General features: G+C 47.1%; 1 protein-coding gene across 3 annotated transcripts in view; it reads left to right on the top strand.

Moving 5' to 3' along the window:
- The first annotated feature begins 364 nt into the window (after nt 1–364).
- The window catches only part of LOC129697855 (inosine-uridine preferring nucleoside hydrolase-like), a 32,549-nt gene continuing 12,442 nt past the window's right edge, over nt 365–20,471 (top strand). Inside the window, exons 1-3 of one of the 3 annotated variants that reach the window (XM_055636524.1) lie at nt 365–511; nt 8,464–8,657; nt 14,019–14,198. In XM_055636524.1, the coding sequence (XP_055492499.1) occupies nt 8,472–8,657; nt 14,019–14,198 (366 nt within the window). In that variant the 5' untranslated portion in view covers nt 365–511; nt 8,464–8,471. Of the gene's footprint in view, nt 512–1,499; nt 1,666–8,463; nt 8,658–14,018; nt 14,199–20,471 lie in introns of those variants that run through there. The other 2 variants (XM_055636522.1, XM_055636523.1) reach the window with 2 other exon arrangements.

Here is a 20,471-nt window from a genome sequence, read left to right as displayed (position 1 = left end):
CTGGTAGAGGAGGGGGCAGTCAGGCTGACGTTATTACAGTTACTTGAAGAGTTGGTGTACGGTTCATGTTATTACGGTAATTGAAGGCGTGTGCACTCCGGATACCCCAGTAAACAATGTAACACACACTCCATATTATTTTTAACTGCCTTGCAGTAACAAAAATAAACGTATTGCGTTGGAAAATACCTTTTTTTCATGTTTGCAAATCCTGCAGGGCCAAAATAACATTGTTATTGTCTATTGCGAATCTGAATTTTCTTTCCCCTTTGACACGATTGTCATTTATAACGTGGTTTTATCCGGGACGGGACGCAACTATCGCGTTGTAGCAGATCTACTTGTAATAGCCTGAACACTCTGACTGCAAGTATTTAGAGTTACTGAAGCAACGGGAGCTCTGCCTGTGGGTTTTACTGGTTCTGGGGGACACACAAGTCTGTGATCTGACAGTGTGGTCTCACTGTCATTGGCAGCGTGAGCAACGCTCGGATAATCCGCTATCCGACAGGTCAGAAACACCAATGGTCTAGTGTCTGGCTCGCTCATTAGTGCGGGCTGTGTGCAGCCGGGGCTGAGGTCAGGGAAGACCGGGGGCTCAGTAATGTGGGTAGGTTTGATGCCGGAGCCAGGATTTGGATGCTTCTGACAAATTGAAACATACAAGCTGAAATGCACCGGCTTCAACGCACTACAGCACGCGTATCATGTGGGCGATTATAGAGAGGAGCATAGAAACATAGAAAAATAGGTGCAGGAGTAGGCCATTCGGCCCTTCAAGCCAGCACCACCATTCGATAATCAGTACCCTGTTCCTGCTTTCCATCCATATCCCTTCATTTATTTAGCCCTAAGTAAGAGCTAAATCTAACTCTCTCTTGAAACCATCCAGTGAATTGGCCTCCACTGCCTTCTGTGGCAGAGAATTCCACCGATTCATTACTCTGGGTGAAAAAGATTGTCCTCGTCTCAGTCCTAAATCTTCGGTTTAAACCAGCATCTCTGGTTTAGTTAACATAGAAACATAGACAATAGGTGCAGGAGTAGGCCATTCGGCCCTTCGAGCCTGCACCGCCATTCAATATGATCATGGCTGATCATCCAACTCAGTATTGTGTACCTGCCTTCTCTCCATACCCCCTGATCCTTTTAGCCACAAGGGCCACATCTAACCCTCTTAAATATAGCCAATGAACTGGCCTCAACTACCTTCTGTGGCAGATAATTCCAGAGATCCACCACTCTCTGTGGTTTGGTTTAGAGTCTGTAGAAGGATTTCGACCCGAAATGTCACCAACTCCTGCTCTCCAGAGATGCTGCCTGCCCCGTTGAGTTATTCCAGCATTTTGCGTTTAACCTTGATTTAGTTTAGTTTCCAAGAAACGTGGGCTCAGTCTATGGTTATTACGGTAGCGTTGGTCACGATGGGTTGTTAAGCTGGAACCAGCTGCTACATTTGACACACTTAAGTCTCCGCGTTCTGAGGCAGCCTGTGAAGTGGGGCTGGGGCTGGGGCTGGAGCGGAACTGCAACTAATGTAACCAGAGAGAGAGAGAGAGAGAGAGGGGGGGCCATGGAGTGACTGATGCTGCTGGAGCTGCAGAGTTACAGGCGAGAGCTACATCATCAAACTGAGCCCCGGAATTAGCTTTTTAACCATTGTGGGTAATTTGCAGCGAACGCTGATTCTGATCTTGGTTCTGTTATAGCACTGTGCATTGAAAATATTGTAGTCTGGTCAAGATGGTCGTCCTAACCAAATTCCTGTATCTTTTCCAGCACATCCCTATACTTATCACTAAATCTTTTTTTGATAAATTAGAAAGGACAATATTTAAATTTTTATGGGGTAGCAAATCGGCTAGAATCCGAAAGACGATACTGCAGTCTCCTAAGAGTGACGGCGGTTTGGCACTTCCTGACTTTAGGCGATACTATTGGGCAGCTAACTTGCAAAAACTCCTGTATTGGATGAATGATGATTGCGATCACCTACCGACCTGGGTACACATGGAAAAGGCGAGTTCACATCTCCCGTTGCGGTCTGTCCTATGCTCCCAACTCCCCCTTCCTATAACATCTGTGGGTGCAGGCCCAATTGCGTCCCTCTCGCTCAAGATATGGAGTCAACTCAGGAAAAACTTTGGCTTACAAGGCCCTTCCATCTTAAAGTAAAGTAATCTTTATTGTTAATTCAAATAATGCAACAAGTAGTTACACAGAGGATTGAAATTGCGTTTCCCCATACTTCAAATGTGCAAGTAATATTTATAACACAGACAGAATATATACCAATAAAAATAGACAGAACATATACATTATATAAAATATTCACAGTGTGCCAGAGTGTAGTAACATTTTGAGGTATGTTATTAAGGTGCAATAATAAAAGGTGCAAAATAGAAAAGTGCAAATGGCATACTGCAGACATTGAATTAAAGTTATTTTGACAGTCAATTGGTCTTAGTTTGTGTAATGTTCATAGAATTTTCTTGAGTGTGTTGAGTAGTCTGATGGCCTGAGAGGAAAAGCTGTTTTTGAATCTGGTGGTTTTGCTCCGCATGCTGCGGTAGCGCTTGCCGGAAGGTAGGAGGGTGAACAGTTTGTGAGCTGGGTGGGTGGTGTCTTTGATGATATTGCTTGCTCTCTTGCGACAGCGAGATGGGTATAAGTCCTGGATTGCTGGTTGGGGTGATCTGGTGATCTTCTCCGCTGTCCTCACCACTCTCTGTAGGGCCTTCTGGTCAGCAGCGGAGCAACTGCCATACCAGACTGAGAGACTGCTGGTAAGAATGCTCTCAATGGCACCCCTGTAAAAAGTGGTGAGGGCAGAAGGGGGGAGGTCGGCTCTCCTCATCCGTCGAAGGAAGTGGAGGCGTTGCTGTGCTTTCTTGACTAGGGAGATGGTGTTGGTGGACCATGTCTGATCATCTGTGATGTGCACTCCCAGGAACTTGGTGCTTTTCACAGACTCCACTGCACTGCCATTGATGGTGAGTGGGGTGTGTGTTGTCTGTTTCTTCCTGAAGCCCACAGTTATTTATTTTGTTTTATTGACATTGAGTTGAAGGTTATTGATATCACACCAGTTGCTGAGTTGTTGTACCTCCTCTCTGTAGGCTGAGTCGTCATCGTGGCGGATGAGACCCACCACTGTTGTGTCATCTGCGAACTTGATGATGTGGTTCGAATTATGTTTGGCACAACAGTCATGTGTCATCAGCGTGAACAACAGAGGGCTCAGCACACATCCCTGTGGGACCCCCGGTGTTCATGATGGTGGTCTCTGATGAGTTTTTGCCAACTCTTACTGAAGAAATGTATCTAGACCCCACTGCTTAAAAACCACATCTTTAAACCTTCAAGTACAGACCACGCATTCAAAACCTGGCATATCAACGGTATCAGTAGTATCAAAAACCTATACAAGGATGGCATCTTTTCGTCTTTTGCGGAGCTCTCGTCCAACTATAGCCTCGCAATCTCCCACCTTTTTCGTTTTTTCCAGATTAGGGATTTTGTGAAGAAGACATTCCCCCATTTCCCAAATCGCCCCCCTGAAACCCTGACCGATACCATCTTAGCTCTAGATCCCAACCGGAAAAAATGCATCTCTGTTTTGTATAACTTGTTAGGGTCGGTTATATTGAAACCTCATACCTCATTAAAAGCTGCATGGGAGGGCGAGCTGAATACAAAACTAACAGACCAGCAATGGGACTCTGCCTTGGACTTGACCCATTCTTCCTCCACCTGTTCAAGGTGAGGTTATGGCCAGGATATAGATGAGGATGTTTATTGCCCTGAGAAGGTGGTCTTGGGTCTTCTTCTGAAGAACTAAGACCAATTGCAAGGGTAGAGAAAGAGAAATATCTAGGACATGCACAGGTGAACTTTCTCCCATCAATGGTACATAAAAAAGCTGGAGAAACTCAGCGGGTGCAGCAGCATCTATGGAGCAAAGGAAAAAGGCAACATTTTGGGTCGAGACCCTTCTTCAGACTAATGTGGGCGTGGGGTTGGGGGGGGGGGGGGCAGGAAGAAGAAAGAAAGAGCCAGAGAGAGTGGGCTGTGGGAGAGCTGAGAAGGGGAGGGGAAGGAGGGAGAAAGCAAGGACTACATGAAATTGGCGAAGTCAATGTTCATACCGCTGGGTGACGTTTCGGGCCGAGACCCTTCTTTACTCCAGCACTTTGTGTCAGTCTGAATAAGGGTCTCACCTGAAACATCACCCATTCATTCTCTCCAGAAATGCTATCTGTCCCGCTGAGTTACTCCAACATTTTCGGTGTCCATCTTCGGTTTAAAACAGCGTCTGTAGTTCCTCCCTACACACTTATGCCCCTGTCCCACTTAGGAAACCTGCACGGACACCTCTGGAGACTTTGCGCCCCACCCAAGGTTTCCGTGTGGTTGCCTGAGGTTGCAGGCAGTGGAAGCAGGTAGGGGGACTGACAAAAAAGTTGCAGACGGTGAGGAAAGCAGCTAAAATCTATAACCATATAACAATTACAGCACGGAAACAGGCCATCTCGGCCCTACAAGTCCGTGCCGAACAACTTTTTTTCCCTTAGTCCCACCTGCCTGCACTCATACCATAACCCTCCATTCCCTTCTCATCCATATGCCTATCCAATTTATTTTTAAATGATACCAACGAACCTGCCTCCACCACTTCCACTGGAAGCTCATTCCACACCGCTACCACTCTCTGAGTAAAGAAGTTCCCCCTCGTATTCCCCCTAAACTTCTGTCCCTTAATTCTGAAGTCATGTCCTCTTGTTGGAATCTTCCCTATTCTCAAAGGGAAAAGCTTGTCCACATCAACTCTGTCTATCCCTCTCATCATTTTAAAGACCTCTATCAAGTCCCCCCTTAACCTTCTGCGCTCCAGAGAATAAAGACCTAACTTATTCAACCTATCTCTGTACTTTAGTTAGTTGTTGAAACCCAGGCAACATTCTAGTAAATCTCCTCTGTACTCTCTCTATTTTGTTGACATCCTTCCTATAATTTGGCGACCAAAATTGTACCCCATACTCCAGATTTGGTCTCACCAATGCCTTGTACAATTTTAACATTACATCCCAGCTTCTATACTCAATGCTCTGATTTATAAAGGCTAGCATACCAAAAGCTTTCTTTACCACCCTATCTCTATGAGATTCCACCTTCAAGGAACTATGCACGGTTATACCCAGATTCCTCTGTTCAGCTGTATTCTACAGTGGGATATAGATAAGCTACAAAAACGGGGAGAGAAATGGCAGATGGAGTTTAATCTGAGCAAGCGATGCACTATGGGGGCACTATTGAATATAAAGGGAAGACATACACTAAATGGCAAGACCCGTAACAGCTGGGGGTCCAAGTCCAGAGCTCCCAGAAAATGGCAACACAAGTGGACTTACTTACTTAGACTGTTGAGTGTATTGGGCAGCAAGCTTTCGTCATTCTGTACGGTTATGTGCAACGTCTTCCACCCTCGACAGGCTTGCGTCCCGGGTTTCCAAATCTTTCTGGAATGTTCTCCTCCAAGTGAGCCGCTTTTCCTTCTTCCATCAGGTTGCCATGTCATTGCTATCTTAGGTGCACGTTGTGGCGACATTCTGAGTACATGTCCTGCAAATTTCATCCTGCGTACCACTATGTCCTGGCTGAGAGGCTTTGTGGGGAGAGTGGTAAAGAAGTATGGTAAGCTTGCCTTCATCAGAAGGGAATAAGAAGAGATATGTTTACAAATGTTAAACTAGATGTTAAAAGTCCAAAGTGCCAAATATCAATTTACTCCCGATGGTGATGGGAGCCTTCTGCACTCACCTATGCTCCTCCGATGTTAAGAAAGGCTGGGCAGACACGTCATTGGGGATATCAAGTGGGCACCTACTTTCATCGACGTTTCGCTCATTGAGCCCACAATGTCTCCAGTAGGCTCAGCGGTGCATTCTGGCGTCCCACAACCACCCCGCTCTACATCTGTCTAGTCGGTTATTTGGGAGACCACATGGGGTCTTTCCTCGTCAGCCAGAGCCACTGGCTACGCCACTCTGCCACCCGTGATGTTTCTTTGATGGCCTGGCGTAGGGCTTGTCCGCTGATCCCCAGGTCCTTCATCAGTCTTAAGGTAGATGTTGCCACGAATCCTCGACATCCAACTTCTACCGGGCAGATCTCAGCTCTCGTAGTTTCTTTCTTTCGAAGGCTTCCTCCCAAGGGACTGTGAGCTCCACAAAATACACCATGCGCTGAGAGTTCGACCAGAGGATAAGATCAGGCCTCAAGTTGGTGATGGCTATCTCTGATGGAACTGTAAACCATCGGTCCACATCCACCAGCATCTGCCAATCCCAGGCTGCCTTCAGCTGTCCAAACATGGTCCTTGGTGGAATTTCCCATTGCCTTTGTCCCCCCCCTCCCGAACAAAGGCAATTGTCTTAACTGGGTTGGTTGTTCTGGGTGGCGGGGCATTGTTGGCTGTTGTCCTGCGTTCCAGAGTCGCTGCCAGGCATTTGAGCACTTGATTATGTCTCCAGGTGTACCGTCCTTGGGAGAGGCTTACGTTACACTCAATGAGGATGTGCCTGTGTGGTTGGTGTTGAACACAGGGGGCATGATGGATCTTCTCCAGTCTGCGGTCTTCGGCCGCGACCAACGTCCGGCGCTCCAGTGATGATGCCTTGTTTCAGCAAGGCCGCTTTCCGCCAAGCCCCAAGCCACTTCTTCCGTGTTGGATTTGCCCTACCATGCCGCCTTGGTGGAGAGCAGATTTTGCCTGCTGTGTCGCATTCTTAGCCGGCCACTTCTTTCCTGTTGCCAGGGTTGGATGACAGTGTCCCTTGATTCTGCCAGGGTCAACTCTAGTCTGACTTTAGTACGCTTGAACTCCTCTGTGAGACGAGAGTACCCCCTGACCATATAGATCACCTGCGGGCAGAGGAGATTAGTTTAACCTGACATCATGTTCGGCATGGACATTGTGGGGCATTGGGTCTGTTCCAGTGATGTACTGTTTGTTCTATGTTCCACTAGGGGTGCCGGGGAGAAGGCTGCCCTGCCGGCAGTGTGTGCGTTTTTTCATTCTCTTTGTTATTTTTTAGTTTGTTAAAATTTTTGTTAAATCCAGTGTTAAAACACATTTGTACTCCCTGGCTTTTGACCATGCCTGAGACTTTGCTCCTGATTTTGGTGTTTTTAATGTTTCTTTATTTTACATATCTTTTCCTACTATTTCTTTTGATTGTTATTTTTGGTGTGTATTAACTTTTTTGTCAATGATTAGTGATGTACAGCACTTTGTTGCAACTATGATTGGTTTTAAAGTGCTCTATAAATAAAATTATGATTATTATTATTATTAATGTTCTTCGGTTTGTTTTATGTGGGGGGAGGGGGGGGAGGGTATCGGGGGAAACCTTTTTTCAGGTTTTTACCTTCCCGGAGATGTGATCAATTTTCGGATCACATTCTCCGGGCTCTGCGGCCTTCCATCGATGGAGCTGGAAGCCTCCTCGGACTGTCGTGAGCCCCACCGCGGGGTGCGGACTTAACATCGGAGCTGATCCCTTGCCTGGGATCGCTCCCACCGCGACCACCGCAGACTTACCATCAAAGGCTCGCAGTCTCGGGTGAGGCCGAGTCGGGAGCTCGAACGTCGCGGGAGGTTCGACCAGTCCTGTCACGAGGTTTGATCGCCCGGCGCGGGGGTGCTGACATCCCCTCGATGCGGGAGCGGATCGCCTCAACGCGGAGGCCCCGACGCCATGGGAGTCAAGATCGTCCCGCCAATGGAGGGCTCGAGGCCCACGACCGAGGAAGAACTAAGGGAAGGACTTGACCTTTATTCCGCCTTCCATCACAGTGAGGAATGTGTAGGAGTCACTGTGACTGTGGTGGATGTTCATGTTAAAATGTGTTTTTGAAGTGATCTGTTACTTTTAATTGTATGACTGACCTGGCCAATGAAATTCCTGCAAAACATACTTGGCGAATAAAGTGTGATTCTGATTCTGATTCTGATTCAATGACACAACAATCTAAACCATCAATCTGTTTTTATAAATTTGTTCCTGAATTTAATTGAAACAATAATGGGAAAACTGGAATTAATCGTGCCCTGAATCACCACCTTATGGGAAACAGGATGCTTTCTTTATTCAGAGGGTGGTGAATCTGTGGGATTCTTTGCCACAGACGGCTGTGGAGGCAAAGTCAGTGAATATTTTTAAGGAAGAGATAGATGGATTCTTGATTAGTACAGATGCCAGAGGTTATCGGGAGAAGGCAGGAGAATGGGGTTAGGAGGGAGAGATAGATCAGCCATGATTGAATGGTGGAGTCGACTTGATGGGCCGAATGGCCTAATTCTACTCCTATTTCATATGACAAGGATAAACATCTTTCTATTGGGTGCTAGTTTAAAATTTTAACCTGGTTCACTGATTTATTTTTTTGTTTTACTTGCAGATTCTAATATGGCTGGAAAGAAGCTGTTGCTGGTGGATTGTGACTGTGGGCTGGACGATGCCCAAGCATTAATGATGGCTCTTGGAGCTCCAAACGTGCATGTCCTGGGCATTACCTGCTGCCATGGAAACACGTCACTTGATAATGCGTGCAGAAATGTCCTCCGAGTGCTAAAAGCTTGCAAGAGGACCGAGGTGAATGTCCGAAAAGTATCGCGTGCTTTGGAATATGATTCTTTAGCTGATGTCGATCTTCCGACGTGTAATTTTAGCCCAGTCCTGTGTTCAAGGTGAGGTTATGGCCAGGATATAGATGAGGATGTTTATTGCCCAGAGAAGGTGGTCTTGGGTCTTCTTCTGAAGAACTAAGACCAAGGGTAGAGAAAGAGAAATATCTCGGACATGCACAGGTGAACTTTCTCCCATCAAAGGTACACAAACAAGCTGGAGAAACTCAGCGGGTGCAGCAGCATCTATGGAGCGAAGGAAAAAGGCAACATTTCGGGTCGAGACCCTTCTTCAGACTAATGTGGGGTTGGGGGGGGGGGGGGGGGGCAGGAAGAAGAAAGAAAGAGGCAGAGGCAGTGGGAGAGCTGGGAAGGGGAAGGGAAGGAGGGAGAAAAGCAAGGACTACATGAAATCGGAGAAGTCAATGTTCATACCGCTGGGGTGTAAACTACCCAAGCAAAATATGAGGTGCTGCTCCTCCAATTTGCAGTGGGACTCACTCTGGCCATGGAGGAGGGCCAGGACAGAAAGGTCGGATTCGGAATGGGAGTGGGAGTTGAAGTACTGAGCCACTGGGAGATCAGGTTGGTTAATGCTAACTTCTTTAGACACAAAATGCTGGAGTAACTCGATGGGACTGACAGCATCTCTGGAGAAAAGGAATGGGTGACGTTTCGGGCCGAGACCCTTCTTTACTCCAGCACTTTGTGTCAGTCTGAAGAAGGGTCTCGACCTGAAACATCACCCATTCCTTTTCTCCAGAAATGCTATCTGTCCCCCCCGAGAAATATCTAGGACATGCACAGGTGAACTTTCACCCATCAAAGGTACACAAAAAAGCTGGAGAAACTCAGCGGGTGCAGCAGCATCTATGGAGCGAAGGAAAAAGGCAACGTTTCGGGCTGAAACCCTTTTTCAGACTGATCGGGGGTGGGGGCGGGGGCAGGGAGAAGAAAGGAAATGGGAGGAGGAGCCCGAAGGCTGGGGGATGGGAGGAGACGGCAGGAGGGCTGAGGAAGGGGAGGAGACAGCAAGGACTAACAAAATTGGGAGAAACATCCCATCAATGTTTCCCTGCCCAATGACGAAAGAAGCTGAGTGGTTTTGGGAAACGGGCCAATAAGATGAATCGCGTAACATTCAGCTATTGTATAGTTTAAACGTTATTATGGAAAGAGTGGTGAAACGAGCAAAGGCCAAAATTACAGTGTTGTCAATTCAAGTAATCTTTCCAGCTGAATGACATCCTTCCTATAGCAGGGTGACCATAACTGAACACAGGACGTGTTGTACAACTGTAGTGTAACATCCCAACTTACATACTCAATAGACACAACATGCTAGAGTAACTCAGCGGGACAGGCAGCATCTCTGCAGAGAAGGAATGGGTGGCGTTTTGAGTTGAGACCCTTCTTCAGACCAAAACTGACCAAAAGTTCACCAGACTGATTCCTGGGATGTCAGGACTTTCATATGAAGAAAGACTGGATAGACTCGGCTTGTACTCGCTAGAATTTAGAAGATTGAGGGGGGATCTTATAGAAACTTAAAACATTCTTAAGGGGTTGGACAGGCTAGATGCAGGAAGATTGTTCCCGATGTTGGGAAAGTCCAGAACAAGGGGTCACAGTTTAAGGATAAAGGGGAAATCTTTTAGGACTGAGATGAGAAAAACATTTTTTACACCGAGAGTGGTGAATCTCTGGAATTCTCCGCCACAGAATGTAGTTGAGGCCAGTTCATTGGCTATATTTAAGAGGGAGTTAGATGTGGCCCTTGTGGCTAGAGGGATCAGGGGGTATGGAGAGAAGGCAGGTACAGGATACTGAGTTGGATGATCAGCCATGATCATATCGAATGGCAGTGCAGGCTCGAAGGGCCGAATGGCCTACTCCTGCACCTATTTTCTATGTTTCTAAAATGTCACCCATTCCTTCTATCCAGAGATGCTGCATGTCCCGCTGAGTTGCTATAGCACTTTTTGCCTATCTTTGATGTAAACCAGCGTCTGCAGTTCCTTCCTGCGCATTCCATACTCAATATCCTAACTCATGAAGGCCAATGTACCAAGAGGCTTCTTGACCACTGTATCTGCCTGTAATGTCACTTTTGTGAAACTATGTACCAGTACTCCTAAATCCCTCAGCTCTACAACATTCCACAGGCCCCAACCATTCACTGTGAAGGTCTTATCCTGCTTTCACTTCCCCAACATTTCACACTTATCTGCATTCAACTCTTGATCATTTCTCGGCTCACTTGTCCAAACTGACCAAGATCCTGGTGTAATTTTGGATAACCATCTTCGCTATCTTCATACACCTTATGATGCCCTCGTCTGTAATGAGGGCTGTCCTCCACATCTCCGTTAACTGTTCCACGTCCCTCAGTCCACATCTTTTACGGGTCAAACGGGTTCCTATCTCCGCTGCAAACTCGTGACATTGTTCCTTATCTCTTTTATGAAGTAGTTAAATAACCTTGCGTCGATCTACCTTTTAAATTGTAAATTATCATTCAGAGATTTCCTTTGCTTTCTTTATTGTTAAATATTAATGCACAGGTAAATATTCAAAGGATGTGGCTCCCAGCGATTGCAGTTTGTCAGCCCTCTCTCTTTTCAGCAATCCTGATAATCTTTTGAAGTGTTCAGCACCCGATACTCAGATTACAGGTTCTGTTTGTGAATGCCCTTTCCTGACTTTCTCAGAATGTTTTGCTCAGTCCTGCTGTGATGTTTTTCTCTTGCCTTTTTCACCTGTGGCTGTGATGATTCCACTGTCTGTGAAGGTGACTGTCACTGACTGCCTTTTCTAGATGGAACTTAGAGTTGACAATGTTGCTGGTCCTTCGCTTGCCTGTTAAGGGGCTGTCCCACTTGGGTACTTAATTGGCAAGTTTAGAAGAGTTTGAAAAAATGACATGTTGAAGACCTCCTTCGACTATGTTGAAGACCTCCTTCGACTATGTAGAAGACTATCTTTGTCTAGCTACGACTGGCTACGACTAACTTCAGGAAAATTGGACACTGAATAGTGGAGAGTGAATGTGACCTCCTTCGATCTCATTCGATCTCCCCTCGACTATGATGAAGACTATCTACGACTACCTTCGACTACCCTTGATTACCTACGACTAACATGCCGACCTACTACAACCTACTACGACTAAACCTACGCACAAAAAAAGTATCGATTTTTTTCCATGGCGATCTTTTTTTACTCGTGGGCATTTTTAAAAATATTGAAAAATAGGCCGCGACCTGGCTGAGGCCTCAAATACGCGGAGACCACTCGAGCATGAAGGAGAGTTACGAAGACCTCCTACGACCTCGTGTCGACCATGCTGCGAGTACGAGTCGAGGGCAAACTCGACAGAACTCGCGGATTAAGGTCGCCCAAGTGGGACAGGCCCTTTAGAGGTCCTGTTGCAATATGTTTGGTATTCAGATGCATTGCTTACTGCAGATAGACAAATGGTGCAGGACCTGCTTCCGGGTACCAAGTCACACGTAGACCTTCGTGTGATGATGCTGAGGATATGAGCGTGAACCAGTGACGTGGGGCAGAATTGAGGGGGGGGGGGGGGGGCAAGACAACAGTAAATTAGGAAGAGGAGAAATTATGGGATCCAAAATGCAGGACGGAAAGCCAGAGGAGATCCTTCTTCCCCATGGCTATCAAACTTTACAACTCCTCCTTCTTCTATCGTGGGGTAGACTGAGACTGACTTCCTTCCCCCCCCCCCACCCATCTACAAACTTTGTACATCCCCCAAACCTTTCCACTCGTCACTTTAATTTCACACTTCATGTAATTTGTGTTGTTGTGACTGTTGGCAGAAGAATCTCCCTCCTGGGATAAATAATGTTATCGTATCGTATCGTATCTTCGTGTAGGTAACATCACCAATAAAAACACAGAACCCTGTAATAACATGGCAGGTCATTCTGCGTCTACGGAGTAAAATTGTAGGTGTTGGTGTGGGTTGAGACCCTGCATCAGTCCTGATTTATACCTTTATTCCCTGAGACATTACATGGTTGGAACAGGGTGATTTAATGGAAGACTTGCTCATAAAGTTCAGTTGCTGTTGAGGTTGTGGAGTTTTAGTGTCCAGTGGTGCTATTGATCCAATGGATAAACTACTGAATATGTTTGTCATGTCCATCCCCTCTCCCCAATTTCTGAAACTTGTTTTTTCACTGATCCATTTGGACAAAGCTGTTCAACCTGAAACATTAACTCTGCTGCTCTTTCTGCAGATGCTGCCTGACCTGCTGAATGATTCCAGCATTGTCGACATTTAGACACAAAGTGCTGGAGTAACTCAACGGGTCAGGCAGCATCTCCGGAGAAAAATGGATGGGTGACGTTTTTGTTCGGGACCTTTCTTCCTACGGTATTTATTTCAACCTTCCAGCATCTGTGGTTTGAATGTTTATTTTCATGAGCACAGGATTTGCTTGCTACCCCTCATGGGGCTATGACCAGGAGATATTCTTCATTCTTTTCCATACAAGTGCAAAATCATAGTTCCATCTAAACACAGTTGTGTACATTTTATTATTGTGTCTCGTCCGCTGCTTGTTCTTGTGTATGTCTCCCTAATCGCCTTGCCTTCTCACTAATTATGTCACTTTGTTGCTTGGGTACTTTTCTCGTCTAGATCTCAACACAAACTATTGCTTGTGTTGTACGTCCACTCTGGTGTTAGTTTATTGTTGTCAGGTGCAGAGATACAGTGGAAGCACTTTGTTTTGTGTTCTCTGCAGGCAAATCATTCCGCACCACAGTGCAACAGGTAGTGCAAAAGGTGAAAGGCAACTGCAGAATATGGTGTTACAGTAGAGCTGTGTGGATTTGGTCAAGGGCTGCAACAAGATAAATTGGGAATGCATCCTTGTCATATGAGAGTGGTGATGACAGTGGTGAAGAAACTGCTCTTGAATCTAGTGGTATCTGCGTTCAAGCCTTTGTATCTCCTGCCCGATAGGAGACGGGGGATGGGGGGGATAGGCAATTTGCCATGTTTAACATTGAATACTTGAGCAGGTTTGAGTAGCTGCCTATTTTGGATTTCTATATCTTCCCCTACACCAGCCACTTGATTAAGCATTTGAAAAAGGCAAGACTTTGCCTTGGGACGTGTCGCAAGTGAACAAGGTGTTGAGACCACAATGTGTGCAGTGCTGGTTGCTCAGCTAGAGTTAGGGTGTCATCAAGTGTTCACCCTCCCAAGTATCTCAACCCGTCGCCTTCACCACGTCAAACTGTGGCGAAATACTCAAAATTAAACATGGAATGATTTGCTTTCTCCGCTCTGCAGATCCCTGTGTTTCGAGGCACCAGTAGCTCTCTCCTTGGACAATGTTTGGACTCTTCAGCTTACCATGGAAAAGATGGGCTGGGAGATGTCCCAGACCCCAGCGCTCCAGGCCTGGAGCACCTGCAGAGTGAGCATGCGGTGAATGCCATGGTGCGGATAGTCACCGAACACACCGGGCAGGTGAGGTGATCTGGCTCCCGGGGGAAGAGAAGCCCCAACAGCACTCGGTTACGAGTGGCAGAATAAATCCACTGGTTGGAGCCTCTGGAATTGTGGTGGTGCTGGCCGAGAGGCAGTGTGCAACATGTGGCTGGAGCAGATTAAAAAAATTGGAGATGGCAGACACTTGTGGGAAATGTGGATAACAATGTGTCGTCATTAATTTTTTTTAGGTATTCGGGCGTCTGCTGTTTCTTGAGTCTCCAATTATTAGTCATTGTTGAGTTCACAGTTGATTCCCAAAGGCTGTGCCAAGTCCTTTTTTGGAGCTGTGCAGTTCAACAGCACAGAGCAGACCCTTCAGCCCAACTCATCCATGCTGACCAAGATGCCTATCCGAGCTGGACCTATCTGCCTGTGTTTCACCAATATCCTTCCAAACCTCTTCATCCATGGACAGGTTCCCTTCTGCCCATCTCATCCGTGCTGACCAAGACGTTCATCTGAGCTGGACCTATTTGTCTGTGTTTTATTCCTATCCATCTACATCCATGAACCCATGTCTTACCCACTTCCACAGCTTCCTCTGGCAGCTTGTTCCATATACCCACCATCTTCTGTGGAGGGAAGAAAAATCCCCCTGTTCCCCTTTAAATCTTTCCCCTCTCACCTTAAATCTTTGCCCTCTAGTTTTAGACTCCCCTATCCCAGGGTAAAAGACTGAGATTGTCCACTTTATTTATGCCCCTCATGATTTCACATGCCTTAAAGGTCACCGACCCTCAGCCTCCCTTGCTCCAGGGAAGACAGTCCCAGCGTACCCAACCTCTCTCTGTAACTCAAACTGCACAGTTCTGGTAACATCCTCAGTATCATCTTGCATTTATGCTTGTATATGAACAAGTGTACTATCATACCAAACATTTTTCAGATTTGACTAATGTTTGCATGTTTTATTGTAATACTTTCTGAAAGTTTAGCCACGTTTTGATAGTAAGCTGAGCATAACCAAATTCGACTTGTAACATCTCAATTATTTACTGATTTCCCTGTAATATCGTATCTCTCTCATATTTATTGCCTATACATCCCAAACACATTACAATGAAACATAGAAACATAGAAAATAGGTGCAGGAGTAGGCCATTCGGCCCTTTAAGCCTGCACCGCCATTCAATATGATCATGGCTGATCATCCAACTCAGTATCCCGTACCTGCCTTCTCTCCATACCCTCTGATCCCCTTAGCCACAAGGGCCACATCTAACTCCCTCTTAAATATAGCCAATGAACTGGCCTCAACTACCCTCTGTAGCAGAGAGTTCCAGAGATTCACCACTCTCTGTGTGAAAAAAGTTCTTCTCATCTCTGTTTTAAAGGATTTCCCCCTTATCCTTAAGCTGTGACCCCTCATTGAGGGGCCGAAGGGAACCTGTCCATGGATGACCCCAAGTACTTCATTGAACTGCAGTCACAGTTATAACTACACAGTGACAGCCAATTTGTGGATGAGCAACAATGAAATTCAGCAGTGTGATCCACTAAGGCAAAACAGTGAAGCAAGCAAGTTCACTACCACACAGTGTTGCTGCCACACAGCTCCGGAACCCTGGTTTAATTCTGACCTCTAGTGCTGTGTACAGTGTTTACCTGTTCCCCCTTTGACGGTAGGTGTCTCATGGCTGCTCTGGTTCCTTCCATCTATTCAAAAGTTTGCTGGTAGGTTAATTGGGTGCTGTAAATGTTCCCCCAGTGTGGGTAGGTGACAGGAGAATTAGAGATAGACACAAAATGCTGGAGTAACTCAGCGGGACAGGCGGCATCTCTGGAGAGAAGCAATGGGTGGCGTTTCAGATTGAGACTCTTCCAGAGACGATGGGGGAGAGATGGCGAGAGGGAATAGGTTGCAAGGAAATTGGCAGTGGTGGTGGGAAAGGGGAAGGCTCCTGTAAAAGCTGGCATAGACACATTGGGCGAAAAGGTCGTCACCCGTCTTGAGAAAATGTGAGAAATAATATAAAATTGTGGGAATTAATCAGATTTCCTCCAGATGTGGGTTGCAGCTTTTGGACAGGAGAGAAGCAGCAGCCAGAAGCAGCAAGAGCGAGTATTGGCTGGAAGTAGGTGAGTCGGAGGGGAAGATTTAAAAAGAGCGCCAAAGGCCCAGGTTCAAGTGATTTACAAATTAGCCCTAAAGTAGTTGATTAGGTACCAGATGAAGAAGTTGAGCTGTAGTGGAGCGGCCTTGTAGAGGTGAAGTGTCTTGATGAGTACAATGTGAGTCTTTGTCTTGAGAGTCTTCGGCGAGGAGGCTGAGGCAAGGAGGCTACACTTGATCGAAATTTGTGATTTGTGATTTTTGTCCACTGAAGAAATGGCAGGCAAGTTGGCACAATGCGTCTCCTGCAGGTTGTGGGAAGTCAGGGACACCGCTGGTGCTTCTGGAAACTACACCTGTAGGAATTGTGTCCAGGTGCAGCTCCTGAATGAACCCGTTGGGGAAGTGGAGAAGCAGCTGGATGACCCCAGGACCATCCGGGAAAAGGGGAGTTTCTTGGACAAGACCTACAGTGAGGTGGTCACGTCAAGGATAGAGGGAGAGTGAAGGTGGGTGACTGTGGAAAAGGGGAGTAAACCTGGAGTGCAGGAGACCACGGTGGCTGTACCTACTGAAAACAGGTACACCCTCTTGGGAGCTGTCGGGGCAGACGATGCTTCCAGTCCAAGTGGAGGACAGGTCAGTGGATCCAATCCTAGTGATGAGACTCGAACGGCGAGACCGACGTCGGGCAGAGCCATAGTGGTGGGTGACTACATTGTCAGAGGAGCAGGCAGGAGATTCTGTGGCGGCAGACGAGATGCGAGGATGGTCTGTTGCCTCCCTGGTGCCAGGGTGCAAGATGTCACGGATCGACTTCATAATATCCTCGAGAGAGAAGGAGAGCAGCCGGAAGTAGTTGTGCACGTAGGCACAAATGATGCCGGGAAGAAGTGGAAGGAGCTTCTGCAACATGAGTTTAGAGAGTTAGGAAGAAGGCTGAAAGGCAGGACTTCTAGGGTGGTTATCTCTGGATTGCTTCCAGTACCTCGTGCTAGTGAGGGCAGGAACAGGGAGATAGGGATCTGAATGTGTGGCTGGGTGACTGGTGCAGTGAGCAAGGATTTAGATTTATGGACCACTGGGATCTCTTCTGGGTAGGGGTGACCTGTACAAAAGGGACGGGTTACACCTTAACTGGAGGGGACCAACGTTCTGGCAGGCAGGTTTGCTAGGGCTACACGTGTGGGTTTAAACTAAACAGTGGGGGGGAGGGATTGACAAATTGGGAGTACAGGTGCACAACCTTTTATCCGAAAGCCTTGGGACCAGACACTTGTCGGATTTCGGACATTTTCGGATTTCAGAATGGAAGATTTTTAGCGTAGATTAGGTAGGTAGCGCGGGCGGCTTGAAAAGTCTGGAGCAGCTGCCTCCTCCCCGGAGACCGGGAGAATCATTGCATAAATGTTAGTCAGTTAGTTTGGAGGGATTTTATGTGGTGGTGGTGGTGTAGGGGTGAAGGGGGAAACTTTAATTCTTAGTCCCCTACCTACCTGGTCGGCGACTCCCAACCTCGCGGAGCTGGGGGCTCCGTCCGGCCGCGGGCGGCGCCGGTTGTAGCTCCGACCCCGGCAACTCTACCCCTGGCTGCGCGGCTCCAAATCCAGCGACGCTCCGCGATGTTGTGTGTCGGCGGCCACAGCGCTCCGGAGCTTGCCGCACGGCGACCCGGTAAGGCATTGCCCGCACCCCGCTGGTATCCCAGCGCTGCGACGCCGCCGACTCCCGACATTCGCGGAGCTGGGGCGTCTGGCCGCGGGCCGCGCTGGATTTGGAGCGCCTCGCGGCCAGGGGTAGAGTTGCCGGGGTCGGAGCTACAACCGGCGCCACCCGCTGCCCCACCGGCCACAGCGCTGCGGAGCTTACTGCACAGCGACCCGGTAAGGTATTGACCGCTCCCCGCCTCTCCGACCAGGTAGGGGACTAAGAATTAAAGTTTACCCCTTCACCCCCCTTCACATAAAAGCCCTCCAAACTAACTGACTAACATTTAAGCAATGATTTACAGATGTTTAAGCGTCTCCCGGTCTCCAGGGAGGAGGCAGCCGCTAGAGTAGTACAGACCTGGGTTGACTGTGGGTCGTTTTGGGTCAAGTTTGGCGCCAAACGCGAGCTTTGGTGCGCAGACGACATCTGGAAAAAATGGCCGGTTTTCGGAGCTTTTCGGTTTCTGGAACTCCGGATAAAAGGTTGTGCACCTGTATAAAGATGGAGTTGAAGGAGAAGTGAGTACAGGAAAAGTTACAAAAGTCCCGAATTAATGGGAAGGAAAGTTCAAGAAGGGATAAGAGAGTAAGGTCAGGGGCAATAGTGAGAGGGGAAGTGAATACCAAAGTTAAAGTGTTGTATATGAATGTGCAAAGTATAAGAAATATAGTGGGTGAGCTTGAGGCTCAGTTAGGGATTGACATGTTTGATGTTGTGGGAATCACATAGACATGGCTGCAAGGGGGCCAGGGCTGGGAACTGAATATCCAAGAGTATACCTCCTATCGAAAAGACAGACAGGTGGGCAGAGGGGGAGGGGTAGCTCTGTTGGTAAGGAATGAAATTCAATTCCCTGCGAGGGGTGACATAGAATCAGGAGATGTGGAGCCAGCATGGATAGAACTGAGAAAGTGTAAGGGTAAAAAGACCCTGATGGGAGTTATCTGCAGGCCCCCAAACAGTAGCCTGGATGTAGGGTGCAAGATGAATCAAGAGTTAAAATTGGCATGTAGTAAAGGTAATGCTGTTGTGGTTATGTCATGTTTCAACATGCAGGTAGACTGGAAAAATCAGGTTCGTACAAGTCACCAAGGAAGGGAGTTTGTGGAGTGCCTCCGTGATGGATTCTTAGAGCAGCTTGTACTGGAGCCTACCAGGGAGAAGGCAATTCTGGATTTAGTGTTGTGTGATGAACCCGAATTGATCAGGGAACTCGAGGTTAAGGAGCCATTAGGAGGCAGTGACCATAATATGATAGTTTTAATTTACAATTGGAGAGGGAGAAGGGTAAATCGGAGGTGTCAGTAATACAGCTGAGCAAAGAGGACTATGGAGGCATCAGGGAGGAGCTGGCCAAAGAGACCCTAGCAGGGATGACAGTGGAACAACAATGGCAGGTATTTCTGGGAATAAGACAGAAGGTGCAGGGTCAGTTCATTCCAAAGAGGAAGAAAGATTCCAAGGGGAGTAAGGGGTGCCTGTGGCTAACAAGGGACGTCAGGGACAGTATAAAAATAAAAGAGAAGTATAACATAGCAAAGATGCGCGGGAAGCAAGAGGATTGGGTAATATTTAAAGTGCAACAGAAGATAACTAAAAAGGCAATATGGAGAGAAAAGATGAGGTACAAAGGTAAGCTAGCCAAGAATATAAAGGGGGATAGTAAAAGCTTCTTTAGGTACGTGAAAAGGAAAACATTAGTTAATCAAACGTGGGTCCCTTGAAGACCGAAACAGGTGAATTTATTATGGGGAACAAGGAAATGGCAGAAGAGTTGAACAGGTACTTTGGTTCTGTCTTCACTAAGGAAGACACAAACAATCTCCCCGAGGTACTCGAGGACAGAGGATCTAGGGAGACAGGAACTGAAAGAAATTTGCATTAGGCGAGAAATAATATTGAGTAGACTGATGGGATTGAAGGCTGATAAATCCCCAGGGCCTGATGGTCTGCATCCCAGTGTACTCAAGGTGGCTCTAGAAATCATGGAACCATTGGTGATCATTTTACAATGTTCTATAGATTCAGGATCAGATCCTGTGGATTGGAGGGTAGTTAATGTTATCCAGCTTTTTAAGAAAGGCGGGATAGAGAAAACAGGGAATTTTAGACCAGTTAGCCTGACATCAGTGGTGAAGAAGATGCTGGAGTCGATTATAAAAGATGAAATAGCGACACATTTTGATAGCAGTAACAGAATCGGTCCGAGTCAGCGTGGATTTACGAAGGGGAAATCATGCTATGAAAATGGACAAGGGAGAGCCAGTGGATGTAGTGTACCAGGACTTTCAGAAAGCTTTGATAAGGTCCCACATATAAGATTAGTGGGCAAAATTAGAGCACATGGTATTGGGAGTAGAGTGCTGACATGGATAGAAAATTGGTTGGCAGGAAACAAAGTGTAGGGATTAATGGGTCCCTTTCAGAATGGCAGGCAGTGACTAGTGGGGTACCGCAAGGCTTGGTGCTGGGACCACAGCTATTTA

This window comes from Leucoraja erinacea, chromosome 6, assembly GCF_028641065.1.
Source record: "Leucoraja erinacea ecotype New England chromosome 6, Leri_hhj_1, whole genome shotgun sequence".
Classification (NCBI taxonomy): Eukaryota; Metazoa; Chordata; class Chondrichthyes; order Rajiformes; family Rajidae; genus Leucoraja; species Leucoraja erinaceus.
Note: the sequence above shows the minus strand (reverse complement) of the source record. Positions and strands in the feature narration are given on the sequence as shown.